At 48.4% G+C, this 18,797-nt stretch overlaps 1 protein-coding gene across 1 annotated transcript in view; it reads left to right on the forward strand.

Annotated features, from left to right (window-relative positions):
* Positions 1-1,311: 1,311 nt before the first annotated feature.
* The window catches only part of LOC308163774 (rho-associated protein kinase 2-like), a gene marked incomplete at both ends in the record, with an annotated part of 345,346 nt that continues 327,860 nt past the window's right edge, over positions 1,312-18,797 (forward strand). Inside the window, 13 exons of the mRNA XM_080537962.1 lie at positions 1,312-1,383; positions 1,788-1,809; positions 2,312-2,418; positions 6,244-6,403; positions 7,505-7,665; positions 8,378-8,562; positions 8,891-8,960; positions 10,170-10,273; positions 10,624-10,810; positions 12,664-12,757; positions 13,068-13,162; positions 13,580-13,771; positions 14,321-14,489. Of these exons, the coding sequence (XP_080394088.1) occupies positions 1,312-1,383; positions 1,788-1,809; positions 2,312-2,418; positions 6,244-6,403; positions 7,505-7,665; positions 8,378-8,562; positions 8,891-8,960; positions 10,170-10,273; positions 10,624-10,810; positions 12,664-12,757; positions 13,068-13,162; positions 13,580-13,771; positions 14,321-14,489 (1,618 nt within the window). The remainder of the gene's footprint in view (positions 1,384-1,787; positions 1,810-2,311; positions 2,419-6,243; positions 6,404-7,504; positions 7,666-8,377; positions 8,563-8,890; positions 8,961-10,169; positions 10,274-10,623; positions 10,811-12,663; positions 12,758-13,067; positions 13,163-13,579; positions 13,772-14,320; positions 14,490-18,797) is intronic.

Genomic DNA, 18,797 nt, shown 5'->3' on the forward strand with positions numbered 1-18,797 from the left:
GTGGGAGGCAGTTCACATCAAAACAGCAGCTCTGGGAGGCTATTCTGGCATCCTGCAGAGAAATTCAAGCAGAAACTGTCCAAAAACTCACAAGTTCAATGGATACAAGAATTGTGAAGGTGATATCAAAGAAGGGGTCCTATGTTAACATGTAACTTGACCTGTTAAGATGTTTTTGTTTGAAATAGCTTTTGATTTCAGTAAATATGACCTCCTAATATGACCTCCTAACCCTAAATTCATCAAATTACCATTTTTAGTTCTTTACAACCTATAAAATGTTTTGAAACTCTGTTGTGCATAATAATTTGGAACAGTGCATTTTGAGTTTTTTATTTAAAAAAAGAAATACTGTTATCATTGGGAGGTTTGTTCAATAACATTTGAATTATACTCTAACGGTTGATGACTTGAAAATTATACTGATTGTCATTTGCATCGACTATTTAGGAAAATCTGAGAAAAATATAATTTGCATAATAATTTGGAACGAGGTGTATGTACAGTCCCAGTGAACGACAGAGCTGTAGGAGTTGTGACCCATGTTTGTTTGTTGCCTTGTCGTAGCTGTGTCTGGGGGGGCATATTGGGGAGGGGATGTTACCACCTCCTGGTAGGTGTTTGTCACCCTGTGTGCTGAGAGTGTCAGGTTCTCGTCCTGTCCTGGCGTTGAGGTCTCCACAGACTACAATGTGACCACAGGACTGGAAATTGTTAATTTCCTCCTCTAGGATGGAGAACATGTCATCTTTAAAATATGGGGATTCAATTGGGGGGATGTATGTAGCACACAGGAGGATATTTTTCTCGGTTGAGGTAAGTTCCTTATTTATTTCTAGCCATATGTAGAAAGCTCCTGTTTTGATTGGCGTGATGGAGTGAGAGAGTTCTAATTTGTGCCATATTAGGATACCTCCCGAGTCTCGTCCCTGTCTGATCCCAGGTAGCTTGGTGGATGGTACTACCAGCTCTCTATAGTTGGCGGGACAGCCAGTGGGACCATCTCCTCTATACCATGTCTCCTGTAGGATAAAATTAAAAAAACTCCTGTGTTTGAAATTTCTTTCGTGAAGTCTGGGTTTCTGCTCTTAATGCCAAAGGCAGTCGACCTCAGACCTTGAATGTTCCAGGATGAAATTGTTAAAGATTTGTATTCCATGTTGTTTTTGTTCTAATGGTTTTAGTCCCGGACCATGACTGCGTAGAGCTCACTGAGCATCTGGTGTATGCTCAGGTCGTAGGGTGGGGTTCTGCTAGGTGTAGGTTTTGGGCTTCCTCTGTTCACAGCCTGCGCATATGTGTGGTATGGGGATGGCAGTGGCGGGGTGGGCCTGGCCTGGGGTGCAGCAGGGTGTCTATTTGGTGCAGCCGGGAGACCTCTGGGTGTAGCAGGCTGTACTCTAGATGTAGCAGGGTGTCCTCTAGATGTAGCAGGGTGTCCTCTAGATGTAGCAGGGTGTCCTCTAGATGCAGCAGGCTGTCCTCTAGATGTAGCAGGGTGTCCTCTAGATGTAGCAGGGTGTCCTCTAGATGTAGCAGGGTGTCCTCTAGATGCAGCAGGGTGTCCTCTAGATGCAGCAGGGTGTCCTCTAGATGTAGCAGGGTGTCCTCTAGATGCACCAGGGTGTTCTCTGGATGCAGCAGTCTGTCCTCTGGATGCAGCAGTCTGTCCTCTGGATGCAGCAGGGTGTCCTCCGGATGCAGCAGGGTGTTCTCTGGATGCAGCAGGTCGTCTAGATGATGGTCTGTGTGAGGTGGTGGTCTGATGGTCTCTGTTGCTCCTGTAGGATGTGTTCGGTCTGCGGTCTAGTGCGACGTCCTTCAGGGTCTTTGCAAAAATGGGGACTGTTGCCTTGAAGATGTGCACTTGGTCATATAAACTGTACTCGTCCAGGGTGGGGTGGGCCGCCAAGTATACATTTTGCTTCATTGCACACTCTCTTGATATTTCAGCGTTTATGTTTTTGATGAAGGCTGGGTGGAAGTCCCACCTGGGTCGCAGGGTAGAGATGACTACCTTCCCGTTCCTCTTCTTGGTTGAAAATGGCTTGGGCCTCCATTATGACATCAGAGTTATCAGTTGCCTTTTTTGAACAAGCTAATGTTAAACTAGCACTTAGCTCTTTAGCTCCTCTTGGTTCAGATTTGTATCACGGCCCCACGAGAGTCCCTGGTCACCCCCAAAGGTCCCACCGTCTCAGAACCAGCCTCTGTAGCTAGTCAACCACGAGCAACCAGACGCTCTGCGATCTGATCAAAAAATCCAGGTGATGATGTCACCTGTCTCTCTCCGGTCTCTCTCTCTCTGCAGTGCGTATCTCTGGCCTGGAGGAGGAGGTGCGGCAGGTGAGACAGGTTCTGTCCAAGGCGGAGACGGAGAAGCGGCAACTCCAGGAGAAGCTGACTGACCTGGAGAAGGTAAACCACATGGATGATTTTTATTTTCCTTTCCGTTCAGCCTTTAGTCATTTAGCAGATGCCTTCGTCTTGACCAGTGGTTCTCAACCTTTTTTGGGCCAGCGCCCCCCTGTCCATTATCCAGGTCTCTTACCGCCCCCCATCAAAAAAAAGTAGGCTTATTTTCTTCCCTGAATATTAACGTTGACTAATATTCTGTCTTATATCATTTAAAAAGCATGTCAATGAATGCCAAATAATAGATTTGATTTAACTGGGCAGTTGGAATATCATTATCATTAGTTTACCAGAGAGCAGAAAAGCGAATGTGAATGTGAATAAAAATGCTGTTTCTGAGTGTTGAACAAACTTAGACAAGATCAGAGAATACAAACAGACTGCTAGGAACACGTCCGGTGCAGAACAAACAGTAGGCTACAAAACTGTACATTACAACTAACATTGTTAGTTGTTTAAGTGTGCTGGTGTTGCATTTCGCCAAATTGCTGTTTTATGATGCTAATATTTATTCATTTTTTATTAGTGATGCTCCGATCTGATCGGCGCCGATCGGTATCGGCCGATATGGCCTTGATCGGTTTTGATCGGAGTTCTCAAAACGGCCGATCAAACACGACCGATCAGTTTACAAAATGGCGTCGCCAGTCTGGAAATATTACACATTGTCGGAAAGAGACAACAAATATGCCGTTTGTAATGTCTGCTCAAAAGAAATACCTCGGGGAGGAACGCACGCAAGGTCTTTCAATACCACGAATATCATACGGCATTTGCTGCGTTCGTCGATTCGCTCAGAGAGCGCCGAAGCGCACACTGGGCTCGACGTCATAAAGGGACCGAGTGCTTTGATTGGACGAGAGGCGTTCCAGGAGTGCTGGTCAGAGTTCCAGCGCGACTTCACGAGCGTAGTGTAGGTAGTGTTCACCGACGTCATGTGACCCCGCGAGCAGGAAGTCACTTGGCCCATAGCAACAACAACTATTAGCGCGTGAGTTTTAGGTCTTCCTCTGTGCACCTTGCACAAGTGTAGATAGCGAGCGACTTTTCAGCAGCAGGACATATTTTAGATGATAAGAGGAACAGGCTGAGTGCCAAAAACGCTGAGATGCTTGTATTTCTCAAGGCTAATCTGCCAGTGATGCTGCTTAATCAGAAGTAAGGTTTGAGTCTGAAATCTCCTTAGGTGCAATGTTTTGTTTTTTTGTTTTATTGATTATGCTGACTTGCTGTCTTATCTCCTCCTAAATATGACTTGAAACTGACTGACTTGAAACAGTATTTTATATTTGGCTATAGCCTGTTTATGTTGCAGTTTAGTTTGGGTATGTTTATTGTTCCTCAGGAAAGCTACAGTTACAGTATAAGCTCCAAGTTCTCTAAAAGCCCCTAGTTCCTCTCATTCGAGTGGAATGTTGCACATTTGATGTGACAGTGTACATTTTATTTATTATGATTTTTATTTTCACATTTTATTTGTTTTTCCTGAAGTAAGCTACAGGTGGTTGTGAATTCAATAAAACAGATGGTCGTCAATTCATGATACTTTCTCATCTCCTAATTTCATTTAAATACTTAATATACAATGTCAATGGTGTTAAGAATAATTAAAAACATAAATAATGCTACACAATAAATAGAATGCTACAATTGCCATTTTCGACGCTGTGATCGGTGATCGGTGATATCGGATCGGCAGATCACTGATTCCAGTGATCGGTGATCGGTGATCGGCACCAAAAACCCTGATCGGAGCATCTCTATTTTTTATTGGACTTTGGGGCGGTGGTGTCACAATATGGCGGCAAACGCTAGGGGGCTATTTATTTTAATATTTATTAGTATTCTAAGGTATTATTTTCATAAACTGACCACTTAGTTCGAATTTCTCATATCAAAACATATCAAACCTTAACAAAGTTCCAAAGTTCAGAGCTCTGCGCTCTGGGAGCGCTCAGAGATGGGCGCTCTGACTGAAAACACGGTTTTGTCCGAGCAAACTGACCGTTCATGCATTTACGAACGTACCCGTAATAACACTGCTGACAGCTGATCAATCGCAAGCAGAGTAGTGGTTTCCTATAGCAACAAAAGACGCTGCAGCTGTTCGGAGTGCTTATGTGTTCGTTTCCAGGACATCACAAGAGGACCAACATATCACAAAAAGCGATCGTATATTTTAGTTTGTGAACGTTAAGACGAACACATCGCAATGCTAACCTCAGAATGGCACTAGGGATAACATCCACAACAACACTTAACAGTAATACATTTATGTAATATACTGTGATGAACCTGCGAGGGGAGGGGACATTCGTAGCTGATTTCTCTAGGTTCGATTATTGGTAAGCGAGAGAGCCCTTTCCGGACTACGATCGCTTTTTTGAGATAGGTTGTTCCTGCTGTGATGTTCTGGTATGGTGGTATGGTATTAGCACTAATTGTAACTAAATTAAATAAGCTGTATTGAAAGGAAGCGAACAAAGTGAATGCGTAAGCGCAGAGGGTAGTGTGTATACGCGGGGAGGGAGTATTTGGCACGACAGGCTTACGTCACCGGCGGGGACATGGACTGTCAAAACTAAAATGAGAAATGTTCTCTCTGGCTTATAGCCAACAATTACAATGAGCCCACAAACTGAAACATATGTCACTCAAGCATAGCCTACAATGAAAACACTCATAGAAGTTGGGCATTGAAAGTTGGCTTGTGCTAGCATTAGCTATGGTGCATCCATGGTCAACAATACGTTACAGATGGGATGAACCGGGTTTCTTTCTATTGTAGACTAGAATAGTATTGCAATTTCTGCACTGTACATGAACTGTCAAGATCCTTCTACAATGCAGCTTACCCAGACACATTGGAAACTATCAAAAGCTCTGCCTTTGCTAGCTGAGTTTTTAGCTTCATCTTCTTGATGACACTCACTTTTATTTTTTGGGGCGCTGCGCTACGTGTGTCTGCATCACAGAGCCCGGCCAAGTTCAGAGCACTGCGCTCTGGGAGCGCTCAGAGATGGGTGCTCTGACTGAAAACACGGTTTGTCCGAGCGAAATGACCGTTCGTGCATTTACGAACGTACCCGTAATAACACTGCTGACAGCTGTTTTTCATGAGAAAAATACTTAATGCGCGAACGACCCCCAAGAACACCTCAACGCCCCCCTTTTAAAAAGATCTGTTCCAGCGCCCCCCGATGTTGTCTGAACGCCCCCGTTGAGAAATTATGGTCTAGACGGACTGACTCAGTCATTGTTTACTCAAACGATGCTGAACAACACTTAATCAGCCATGAGCCTGTGAGAAAAGAAAAATGTTCTATCTTTGCACTCAATCAAATTTTAGGACCCTCCTTTCATGACTTGTGTGCGTTCTACCTCCCAGTATCCTTACATTTTAAAAATCACATCAGGATAAGCTAGTATGAAGCTATTTTGCCGTTTTTCTGTGTAGGAAGCAGGCTAATTTACAAGCGGCCAACTAGTGGTCGTTGTGTGTAAATAGTAGCTTGAGCATTGTAAAGAGGGGGTCATTTGACCACAGTGGCGGCTCTTTTAGTAGATAAAAAGGCACGTCTGTTCTAGTGTTAACCCCCTTTTGTACTCTTCTACCTTACTGTTGCATCTTGTCTCGCCCTCCTTTAAACGTCATCTTATCCTCTCGCTCCTCCTTTCCCTCGCGTCGACACGTTTCGTTCCTCTTTTTTTCCCCGCTCGTACCCTCTCTCGTTCTTACCGTCTTTTGTTCCCGTCCTTCTTTCCCCCCCCCCCACCTTTCTTTTTGTTCACCCTCTCTCTTCTCTCTCTCTCCGTCGCCCCCTGCAGGAGAAGAACAACAAGGAGATCGACATGACCTACAAGCTGAAGGTGCTGCAGCAGGGCGTGGAGCAGGAGGAGGCGGCCCACAAGGCCACCAAGGCCCGGCTCGCTGACAAGAGCAAGATCTCCGAGTCCATCGAGGGCGCGAAGTCGGAGGTCATGAAGGGTATGCTCTGCCCTGCTTCCAACCCCTTTGATTTTTCCTTCTTCCCCTCTGGGTGGCTGTGGCGCAGGAGGTAGAGCTGCCGTCTAATGATCGCAAGGTCGGCAGATCGGCGGTTTGAGCCCCGAAGTGTCCTTGGGCAAGACACTGAACCCCAAATTGCTCCTAGTGAGCGGGGGCTGGCGCCTTGCATGGCAGCTTGCCTACCTCGCCATTGGTGTGAGAATGTGTGTGTGAATGGGTGAATGAGAGGCCGTTGTAAAGCGCTTTGGATAAAGGCGCTATATAAGTGTAGTTACCCTTTACCCTCTCTCTCCAGCCCACTTGGCACTGCCCCATCTCTATGAGGACGTTAGTGGTAACTCTGCTCAGTCAGGCCCCCCCCCCACATGCATAACATAACCTCTTCCACCGTAGGTTGAAGGAGCCGTCTCTTTAGGCTTTTGTTGTTGTTGCTGCTGTTGTCAGATCTTCTATATGTGGATTTAAATCTGTCATGACAATCTGTAAAATTGATAAATGCTACTAATTGACTTTCTAATAGCCAGCTCACCCCTCCCTCTCTCCCTCACCCCTCTCTCCCTCACCGCTCCCTCACCCTTCACCCCTCATCCCTCCCCTCCCTCTCTCCCTCACCCATCCCCTCCCTCTCTCCCTCACCGCTCATCCCTCTCTCCCTCCCCTCCCTCTCTCCCTCCCCTCCCTCACCCCTCACCCCTCATCCCTCTCTCCCTCCCCTCCCTCTCTCCCTCCCTCACCCCTCACCCCTCATCCCTCTCTCCCTCCCCTCCCTCTCTCCCTCCCCTCCCTCACCCCTCATCCCTCTCTCCCTCCCCTCCCTCTCTCCCTCCCCTCCCTCACCCCTCACCCCTCATCCCTCTCTCCCTCCCCTCCCTCTCTCCCTCACCCCTCATCCCTCTCTCCCTCCCCTCCCTCTCTCCCTCACCCCTCCTCCCTCACCGCTCCCTCACCCCTCACCCCTCATCCCTCTCTCCCTCCCCTCCCTCTCTCCCTCACCCCCCTCTCTCCCTCCCCTCCCTCTCTCCCTCACCCCTCATCCCTCTCTCCCTCACCCCTCCTCTCTCCCTCCCTCCCTCCCCTCAGAGGTGGAGCAGAAGTTGCAGGAGGAGCGGGCGTCCAAGGCGCAGGTGGAGAACCGCATGCTGGAGCTGGAGAAACGCAGCAGCATGCTGGACTGCGACTACAAACAGGCCCTGCAGAAGCTGGAGGAACTCCGCCGCCACAAGGAGAGGCTCACTGAAGAGGTGTGTGTGTGTGTGTGTCTGTGTGTCTGTGTGTCTGTGTGTCTGTCTGTCTGTCTGTCTGTGTGTGTGTGTGTGGGGGTGTGTGTGTGTGTGTGTGTCTGTGTGTGTGTGTCTGTGTGTGTGTGTGTGTCTGTGTGTGTGTGTGTCTGTGTGTGTGTCTGTGTGTGTGTCTGTCTGTCTGTCTGTCTGTCACAGCTTTATGTGAACGATCTCCTCTGATCTCCTCTGATCACATTCATCTGTCTGGTCTGTCCTGAATGTACCAGATCATGGAAGCGCGAGGCAGAGATACAGTTATGGATTTGCCTACGGGCAGCTTTAGACAGCGTAGTCAAAAAAGAACTTAACTGAACTGCCAACTTTCACCTCTGTTGTCTTCATTTTATGAGAGAGCCTTATGTCTAAAAGCCATGGAAGAATCAGTCTGTTTTAACTTGTAAACTGTTTGGTTTTAATGTCCATTGGTAAAAGTGCATAGTCCTCCACAGACAGGTGAAGGAGGGAGGTTCTATAAAAGGTTTTGCTACCTAGCGGAATTTCCATAGCAGAAACAATAACATAAAGTGTTTGTTAGCGTTACCTTAGTGATCCACCTAACTTAAAAGCTATACAGTGTCATAAAACGCGAGCCACTCCTACCCATCGATGATACCTCTGCAGAATGACTTTTGGACCATCCCTGTCATTCATTAAACATTTCCCCTTTCTCCAGGTGAAGAACCTGACCCTGAGGATCGAGCAGGAGATCCAGAAGCGAAGTCTGACACAGAACGACCTGAAGGCCCAGAACCAGCAGCTCAACACCCTGCGGACCTCAGAGAAACAGCTGAAGCAGGAAGCCAACCACCTGTTGGACATGAAACGCAGTCTGGAGAAACAGAATCAGGAACTGCGCAAGTGAGTAGTGGGGTCATGAGTTCTAATCCCACCTGGGAACACCGATGACCTCCCCCGTGGCCTGTTTCACCAGACCCTGTCACATGTTCCCATCTCTGCCTGTACTGGGTAGAAATGAATCAGTTATTCAATTATTCGCTACGATTTGAATTCCAACCTCAGATGTCTGTGTTTCTATGTCTATGTATTTCAACCCTTTGTGTTGAATGCTTTGTTGGGGATTACAGGACACACACACACACACACACACACACACACACACACACAGTTCTCCAGTCATGGCTGATGGAACAGTGAAGAATGAAGGTTTCTCTGTGTTTGTGTGCAGAGAGAGGCAGGACTCTGACGGCCAGATGAAGGAGCTCCAGGACCAGCTGGAGACTGAGCAGTACTTCTCTGTACGTCTGCTCTCCTTACATCATCATGTTTGTCCTTTCAGGGGTTGTGTTTGATTCAGAAATGTGGAATTGTCTTCAATTCAAATCATGAACTGAAGTTCAAGTGTAATCCTTAATTAGTTTTTCAGCCACATGGCTTGCCAACCACACTCTTGAATTCATAATCAGAGCTTTCGGATGCAAGGACATGGTACTGGAATTATAGTTTTAATCAAGACATTGGGTTTTTATTTTGTGTTATAATAAGGTTGTACTAGTTGTACTACCCTCATTAGGCATTTAAACGTTATATTCTTTTGTCATGAATTGAAATTGAGCAGCAGAACAAATCCCAGAATGAGCCTTTAAATGCTAACTTCACTTTAAACACTTTAAACATTGTAATGGCTCATATGAACAAGAACGTAAAGACAGCACAACGTCTATGTGGAGTCTGTGCTTCTGCATTCAGCCAGTAATGTTGTGTTAATGTGCTTTGTTTTACATTATTGAGAGTGTGTAAGTGTGTTGATAGTTGTCCTGGTCGTGGTGTTGCAGACGCTGTATAAGACGCAGGTGATAGTTGTCCTGGTTGTGGTGTTGTAGACGCTGTATAAGACGCAGGTGATAGTTGTCCTGGTCGTGGTGTTGCAGACGCTGTATAAGACGCAGGTGATAGTTGTCCTGGTTGTGGTGTTGCAGACGCTGTATAAGACGCAGGTGATAGTTGTCCTGGTTGTGGTGTTGCAGACGCTGTATAAGACGCAGGTGATAGTTGTCCTGGTTGTGGTGTTGCAGACGCTGTATAAGACGCAGGTGATAGTTGGCCTGGTCGTGGTGTTGCAGACGCTGTATAAGACGCAGGTGATAGTTGTCCTGGTCGTGGTGTTGCAGACACTGTATAAGACGCAGGTGATAGTTGTCCTGGTCGTGGTGTTGCAGACGCTGTATAAGACGCAGGTGATAGTTGTCCTGGTCGTGGTGTTGCAGACGCTGTATAAGACGCAGGTGATGGTTGTCCTGGTCTTGGTGTTGTAGACACTGTATAAGACGCAGGTGATAGTTGTCCTGGTCGTGGTGTTGCAGACGCTGTATAAGACGCAGGTGATAGTTGTCCTGGTTGTGGTGTTGCAGACGCTGTATAAGACGCAGGTGATAGTTGTCCTGGTTGTGGTGTTGTAGACGCTGTATAAGACGCAGGTGATAGTTGTCCTGGTTGTGGTGTTGCAGACGCTGTATAAGACGCAGGTGCGCGAGCTGAAGGAGGAGTGTGAGGAGAAGAACAAGCTGTACAAGGACATGCAGCAGTCACTCCAGGAGCTGCAGGAGGAGAGGTGGGTCTGGGGTTGAGTTGTTGTTTGTTTTCTCTTTCTTTACGTCAGCTCGATGTAGCATGCATACTGCAATGGACATAATGGAATAGTCCCAAAACTGCAAAACGTAAGATATGTATGTTATAGTACATGTGGGAATACGGTACATGTGGGAAAACTAGCGTTAGGGTTATGTGCTAGGGTGCTAGGGTTAGGGTTAAGGTTAGACATGCCAGCATATACCAAGTCACCCTAGCACCTAACCCTAACCCTAGTTTTCCCACATGTACCGTAACATGTATATAGCTTAATCCCCCCCAATCCCCCCAACTGATCTGATTGGCCCATGATGACCCACTTGACCCCCACAGGGACTCCCTGGCGGCCCAGCTGGAGATCACGCTGACCAAGGCGGACTCGGAGCAGCTGGCCCGGTCCATCGCGGAGGAGCAGTACTCTGACCTGGAGAAGGAGAAGATCATGAAGGAGCTGGAGCTGAAGGAGATGATGGCCCGACACAGGCAGGAGCTGGGCGACAAGGACGTCACCATCGGCTCGGTGAGTGGACAGGCGCTAGGGATGGGGGTGAGTGGACAGGGGATAGGGATAGGGGTGAGTGGACAGGGGCTAGGGATAGGGGTGAGTGGACAGGGGATAGGGATAGGGGTGAGTGGACAGGGGATAGGGATAGGGGTGAGTGGACAGGGGATAGGGGTGAGTGGACAGGGGATAGGGGTGAGTGGACAGGGGATAGGGATGAGTGGACAGGGGATAGGGATAGGGGTGAGTGGACAGGGGATAGGGGTGAGTGGACAGGGGATAGGGGTGAGTGGACAGGGGATAGGGGTGAGTGGACAGGGGATAGGGGTGAGTGGACAGGGGATAGGGGTGAGTGGACAGGGGATAGGGATAGGGGTGAGTGGACAGGGGATAGGGGTGAGTGGACAGGGGATAGGGGTGAGTGGACAGGGGATAGGGGTGAGTGGACAGGGGATAGGGATAGGGGTGAGTGGACAGGGGATAGGGATAGGGGTGAGTGGACAGGGGATAGGGGTGAGTGGACAGGGGATAGGGATAGGGGTGAGTGGACAGGGGATAGGGATGGGGGTGAGTGGACAGGGGATAGGGGTGAGTGGACAGGGGCTAGGGATAGGGGTGAGTGGACAGGGGATAGGGATAGGGGTGAGAGGACAGGGATAGGGATAGGGGTGAGTGGACAGGGGATAGGGGTGAGTGGACAGGGGATAGGGATGAGTGGACAGGGGATAGGGATAGGGGTGAGTGGACAGGGGATAGGGGTGAGTGGACAGGGGATAGGGATAGGGGTGAGTGGACAGGGGATAGGGATAGGGGTGAGTGGACAGGGGATAGGGATAGGGGTGAGTGGACAGGGGATAGCGGTGAGTGGACAGGGGATAGCGGTGAGTGGACAGGGGATAGGGATAGGGGTGAGTGGACAGGGGATAGGGATAGGGGTGAGTGGACAGGGGCTCGGGATAGGGGTGAGTGGACAGGGGATAGGGGTGAGTGGAGAGGGGATAGGGATAGGGGTGAGTGGACAGGGGCTAGGGATAGGGGTGAGTGGACAGGGGATAGGGGTGAGTGGACAGGGGATAGGGGTGAGTGGACAGGGGATAGGGATGAGTGGACAGGGGATAGGGGTGAGTGGACAGGGGATAGGGGTGAGTGGACAGGGGATAGGGATAGGGGTGAGTGGACAGGGGATAGGGATGAGTGGACAGGGGATAGGGGTGAGTGGACAGGGGATAGGGGTGAGTGGACAGGGGATAGGGGTGAGTGGACAGGGGATAGGGGTGAGTGGACAGGGGATAGGGGTGAGTGGACAGGGGATAGGGATAGGGGTGAGTGGACAGGGGATAGGGGTGAGTGGACAGGGGATAGGGATAGGGGTGAGTGGACAGGGGATAGGGGTGAGTGGACAGGGGATAGGGGTGAGTGGACAGGGGATAGGGATAGGGGTGAGTGGACAGGGGCTAGGGATAGGGGTGAGTGGACAGGGGATAGGGGTGAGTGGACAGGGGCTAGGGATAGGGGTGAGTGGACAGTGGCTAGGGATAGGGGTGAGTGGACAGGGGATAGGGATAGGGGTGAGTGGACAGGGGCTAGGGATAGGGGTGAGTGGACAGGGGATAGGGATAGGGGTGAGTGGACAGGGGATAGGGCTAGGGGTGAGTGGACAGGGGATAGGGGTGAGTGGACAGGGGCTCGGGATAGGGGTGAGTGGACAGGGGCTGAGCTGCGTTCCCACAGAGTTAGTTTAGATTTGGAGATCTAGAAGGCAAAACCTGATGAACAGAATGGAAAACGACATTTTCACATTTTGTATGTTTCAATGATATAAGGCCCTTTATGAGTGTAAAGAGTATTTGGTGGATTATGTTCCTATGTAGTTGGAGGAATCCAACAGAACTCTGACTGGTGACGTGGCCAACCTCGCCAACGAGAAGGAGGAGCTGAACAACAGACTGAAGGACACGCATGAAGGTAAACTGTTCCTTATTTCAATTTATTTCCTTTTTTGGTTTTAATCGCCCCGGATTTGGATAGCAAGAGAACATCTCCATAACTATGAACTGCAACGATGTGATTGCTCTCACAGTTAACTACAGTTCAATTAGTGACGCATTTCTTTCCAAAGTACTATTGTCATGTGTACTGGGATACAGGGGTACGGACTGGTTTTACTAGATGGACAATTGTGGTATTGAAAAGAAAGCCTTGACTTTACAACTGTACATGAGCAGGGCTGTTTACAACTGTACATGAGCAGCGCTGTCTGGTCTGTTGTGTTCAGAGCTGCAGACATCGAAGGACGACGAGCAGCAGATGAGCCAGATGAAGGTCACGTTTGAGAAGCAGCTGCAGTCAGAGAGAACGCTGAAGACCCAGGTACGTCTCTGCTGGGAGGGTTAGACCCAGGTACGTCTCTGCTGGGAGGGTTAGACCCAGGTACGTCTGCTGGGAGGGTTAGACCCAGGTACGTCTGCTGGGAGGGTTAGACCCAGGTACGTCTGCTGGGTGTTTTAGACCCAGGTACGTCTGCTGGGTGTTTTAGACCCAGGTACATCTGCTGGGAGGGTTAGACCCAGGTACGTCTGCTGGGAGGGTTAGACCCAGGTACGTCTGCTGGGAGGGAAGGATAGTTTAGACATGTTTCCCTGATTTAACCTGACTGTGTTGTAATATTAGTTAACTTATTAGTCAAATGTTTTTTCTACATTACACTCAGTACTCTTAATTATAGGGTCATTACAAGTGTGTGTGTGTGTGTGTGTGTGTGTGTGTGTGTACGAACGTGTGTTTTAGGCTGTGAACAAGCTGGCAGAGATCATGAACAGGAAAGAGATGCGTGGCGGAGGCAGTCGTCGTGGTAACGACACGGATGTGCGACGGAAGGAGAAAGAGAACAGGAAGTTGCAGCTGGAGCTGCGGTCGGAGAAGGAGAAGCTTAACAGCACCATCATCAAGTACCAGAGGGAGATCAACGACATGCAGGCGGTCAGCACCACCACCTTACACCAACCCTAACCCTAACTCTAACCCTAACCACCACCTTACACTTACCCTAACCACCACCTTACAATCAGGGCTAAACTACACCCAAAACCTCAACCTAACCCTAACCACCACATTACACTAAGGGCTAAACTACAACTGTCAGAACCACAACCACCACCTCACACTAACTGTCACAACCACAACCTTACACTAAGGGCTAAACCACAACTGTCACAACCACAACCACCACCTCACACTAACTGTCACAACCACAACCTTACACTAACAGTAACACAACCACGACCACACACTAACCGTCAACCACAACCACTTCAATAACAGCATCGTCAAGTTCCGAGGGAGGTCGACGGTATGCAATGTGGTCATCAACACAACCAACGACACCTGACCCTAACCGTTTCAACAACAGCGGCCGTCGACGTGCCAGCGATCAATAACATGCCGACAAACAACGTCAACAGGGGCCGCAGACGGAAAAACTATGGATGACTAAAAGAATGTCCTTTTCGTCCGTCTTTCTGTCTGCAGCAAATTGCAGACGAGAGTCAGCTGCGCATAGAGCTGCAGATGGCCCTGGACAGCAAGGACAGCGACATCGAACAGCTGCGCGGCCTCCTCAACTCCGTCAGCGTCCACTCCTTAGAGGCGGCGAGCATCAGCAGCGGGCCTGACCTCGACATGGACGACGCCTACGCAGGTAATGTCTGTGGCCGTGGTAGCCTAGAGGTTAGAGAGGTAGCCTAGAGGTTAGAGAGGTAGTCTAGAGGTTAGAGAGGTAGTCTAGAGGTTAAAATTGTGTTGTCCCGGAAAATTTGATAGGCTTTCTAAAACATTTAATAATTGAAGTTTATTCTCAACTTTAAGTAGTTGGCTTGGAACTGTCTGTGGCTGTTCTAAATGTGGCTTTATCAATGTTGGTTGGCAAGCACATGGTTCATTGTTGCAAACAAACATTGATGTGCTAAAACGGTCATATCTCAGCGTAGGAACGTTGGATTTACTCAGGAAGTGGTAGAAGTTTGACTGGCGGTCAATGCAAATGTGTGATCTTCGCTACTTTAATAGATTATGCATATGCCAAGTGATCAGTATTTAGCCTGTATGGTATATATAGTATATGTATGTGTGTATATATATATATATATATATATATTTTTTTTTTTAATATGAAGATGTTATAGCTAGCTAGCTATGATTTATTATCAAAATAATGAACAGCAAGCTAGATCCAAAACTAGGGCCGGTGGAGGAGGGCAAGTGTCACATTGGACTGACTACCAAAACAGAAAAATAAAGTATCTTAACTACAGCAAGTGATAGATGTCAGAAATACATTATCTGGAGATTCAATAAGGTAGTTGTATGCAGGTTAGGGTTATATGACATCTCAGGGTTAGGGTCGTTCAGCCACATAGATGGAGGCAGACTGAAAGGACACACATCAACCTCTATTTCATGATTTTTAAAATATATAACGACGTAGATCATTGATCGGCAACGACACTATATAATTGTTTGCCTGACTGGCCATCTGATTTGGGCTCCTAATTGCTAAAAAGCAATACTGTTTTCTTATTTTAACGTATAAAAGTAGCAAAGACCATACATTTGCATTGACCGCAAGTCAAACCTCTAACAATTCTGCCACCCAAAAGGGGGCGTGATCGTTCTGATGACAGGGAGATGACGTATGACTGCTCTGATGAATTGGAATCACCACCATCACCTATACGTTTTAGGGAACCAAGTTTTTCAGCCCAGTGGTGTTCTAGGCTGGAAATTAGTTCTAGTTTAATACATCTACACTGAGCAATTAAAACACTGGTTAGACAGCGAACTATCTCTAAGCATTTAAGAGCTGATCGCACATCTAGACTAGACTGCACATCTAGACGGCACATCTTTTAAATCAAGTAAGTAGTCAGGTGTCCTCTGGGGGTGGGGGTGGGCCGGTGTGGTGGACGGGCGGGGGCGGAAAGTTTTAACGGTCTAGATATCATCACAAAACATGGTACCTGGAAAATCAAGAGGTGGTATGGAAAATTATTTCAAGGCAAGCGTGGCAACCCTGAGGTAGTCTAGAGGTTAGAGAGGTAGCCTAGAGGTTAGAGAGGCAGGTAGTCTAGAGGTTAGAGAGGCAGGTAGTCTAGAGGTTAGAGAGGCAGGTAGTCTAGAGGTCAGAGAGGCAGGTAGTCTAGAGGTTAGAGAGGCAGGTAGTCTAGAGGTCAGAGAGGCAGGTAGTCTAGAGGTTAGAGAGGCAGGTAGTCTAGAGGTTAGAGAGGCAGGTAGCCTAGAGGTTAGAGAGGCAGGTAGCCTAGAGGTTAGAGAGGCAGGTAGTCTAGAGGTCAGAGAGGCAGGTAGTCTTGAGGTTAGAGAGGCAGGTAGTCTAGAGGTTAAAGAGGCAGGGAGTCTAGAGGTTAGAGAGGCAGGTAGCCTAGAGGTTAGAGAGGCAAGTAGTCTAGAGGTTAGAGAGGCAGGTAGTCTAGAGGTTAGAGAGGCAGGTAGTCTAGAGGTTAGAGAGGCAGGTAGTCTAGAGGTTAGAGAGGCAGGTAGTCTAGAGGTTAAAGAGGCAGGGAGTCTAGAGGTTAGAGAGGCAGGTAGCCTAGAGGTTAGAGAGGCAAGTAGTCTAGAGGTTAGAGAGGCAGGTAGTCTAGAGGTTAAAGAGGCAGGGAGTCTAGAGGTTATAGAGGCAGGTAGTCTAGAGGTTAGAGAGGCAGGTAGCCTAGAGGTTAGAGAGGCAGGTGGTCTAGAGGTTAGAGAGGCAGGTAGTCTAGAGGTTAGAGAGGCAGGTAGTCTAGAGGTTAGAGAGGCAGGTAGTCTAGAGGTTAGAGAGGCAGGTAGTCTAGAGGTTAGAGAGGCAGGTAGCCTAGAGGTTAGAGAGGCAGGTGGTCTAGAGGTTAGAGAGGCAGGTAGTCTAGAGGTTGGAGAGGCAGGTAGTCTAGAGGTTAGAGAGGCAGGTAGTCTAGAGGTTAGAGAGGCAGGTAGTCTAGAGGTTAGAGAGGCAGGTAGCCTAGAGGTTAGAGAGGCAGGTAGTCTAGAGGTTAGAGAGGCAGGTAGTCTAGAGGTTAGAGAGGCAAGTAGTCTAGAGGTTAGAGAGGGAGGTAGCCTAGAGGTTAGAGAGGTAGCCTAGAGGTTAGAGAGGCAGGTAGTCTAGAGGTTAGAGAGGCAGGTAGTCTAGAGGTTAGAGAGGCAGGTAGTCTAGAGGTTAGAGAGGCAGGTAGTCTAGAGGTTAGAGAGGGAGGTAGCCTAGAGGTTAGAGAGGTAGCCTAGAGGTTAGAGAGGCAGGTAGTCTAGAGGTTAGAGAGGCAGGTAGCCTAGAGGTTAGAGAGGCAGGTAGTCTAGAGGTTAGAGAGGCAGGTAGTCTAGAGGTTAGAGAGGCAGGTAGTCTAGAGGTTAGAGAGGTAGGTAGTCTAGAGGTTAGAGAGGTAGTCTAGAGGTTAGAGAGACAGGTAGTCTAGAGGTTAGAGAGGCAGGTAGTCTAGAGGTTAGAGAGGCAGGTAGTCTAGAGGTTAAAGAGGCAGGGAGTCTAGAGGTTAGAGAGGCAGGTAGTCTAGAGGTTAGAGAGGCAGGTAGTCTAGAGGTTAGAGAGGTAGCCTAGAGGTTAGAGAGGGAGGTAGTCTAGAGGTTAGAGAGGCAGGTAGTCTAGAGGTTAGAGAGGCAGGTAGTCTAGAGGTTAGAGAGGCAGGTAGTCTAGAGGTTAGAGAGGCAGGTAGCCTAGAGGTTAGAGAGGCAGGTAGTCTAGAGGTTAGAGAGGCAAGTAGTCTAGAGGTTAGAGAGGTAGTCTAGAGGTTAGAGAGGCAGGTAGCCTAGAGGTTAGAGAGGCAGGTAGTCTAGAGGTTAGAGAGGCAGGTAGTCTAGAGGTTAGAGAGGCAGGTAGTCTAGAGGTTAGAGAGGTAGGTAGTCTAGAGGTTAGAGAGGTAGTCTAGAGGTTAGAGAGACAGGTAGTCTAGAGGTTAGAGAGGCAGGTAGTCTAGAGGTTAGAGAGGCAGGTAGTCTAGAGGTTAAAGAGGCAGGGAGTCTAGAGGTTAGAGAGGCAGGTAGTCTAGAGGTTAGAGAGGCAGGTAGTCTAGAGGTTAGAGAGGTAGCCTAGAGGTTAGAGAGGGAGGTAGTCTAGAGGTTAGAGAGGCAGGTAGTCTAGAGGTTAGAGAGGCAGGTAGTCTAGAGGTTAGAGAGGCAGGTAGTCTAGAGGTTAGAGAGGCAGGTAGCCTAGAGGTTAGAGAGGCAGGTAGTCTAGAGGTTAGAGAGGCAAGTAGTCTAGAGGTTAGAGAGGTAGTCTAGAGGTTAGAGAGGCAGGTAGTCTAGAGGTTAGAGGGGCAGGTAGTCTAGAGGTTAGAGAGGCAGGTAGTCTAGAGGTTAGAGAGGTCAGGTAGTCTAGAGGGTAGAGAGGCAGGTAGCCTAGAGGTTTGAGAGGCAGGTAGTCTAGAGGTTAGAGAGGCAGGTAGTCTAGAGGTTAAAGAGGCAGGGAGTCTAGAGGTTAGAGAGGCAGGGAGTCTAGAGGTTAGAGAGGCAGGTAGTCTAGAGGTTAGAGAGGCAGGTAGTCTAGAGTTTAGAGAGGCAGGTAGTCTAGAGGTCAGAGAGGCAGGTAGTCTAGAGGTCAGAGAGGCAGGTAGTCTCGAGGTTAGAGAGGCAGGTAGTCTAGAGGTTAGAGAGGCAGGTAGTCTAGAGGTTAGAGAGGCAGGTAGTCTAGAGGTTAGAGAGGTAGGAGAGGAATTAGAGAGGAACTAAAGCAGAGTATCACCCCCCATTTTTCACACTCTGACTCCGGCAAGGTTGGAAACAGTTCAGTTGCAAACAACTGATTTTCCGTGTGTGTGAACCCCTATCTGAACATGGCTCTTCCACAGCGTTTACGGCTAATCTGTGCGTTTGTCACATCAGTAACAGAAGAACATGGGATTTCCACAGGAATTGAAAGATTGTCAAACCGTTACATAAAAAGAACAGATATTTGAGGGCTATTTTCATTAGTGGTGTTGCTAACTCTGGATCATGCTGTCTAACTGTG

Source organism: Nansenia antarctica (genome assembly GCF_963989245.1).
Source record: "Nansenia antarctica genome assembly, chromosome: 8".
NCBI classification, from domain to species: domain Eukaryota; kingdom Metazoa; phylum Chordata; class Actinopteri; order Argentiniformes; family Microstomatidae; genus Nansenia; species Nansenia antarctica.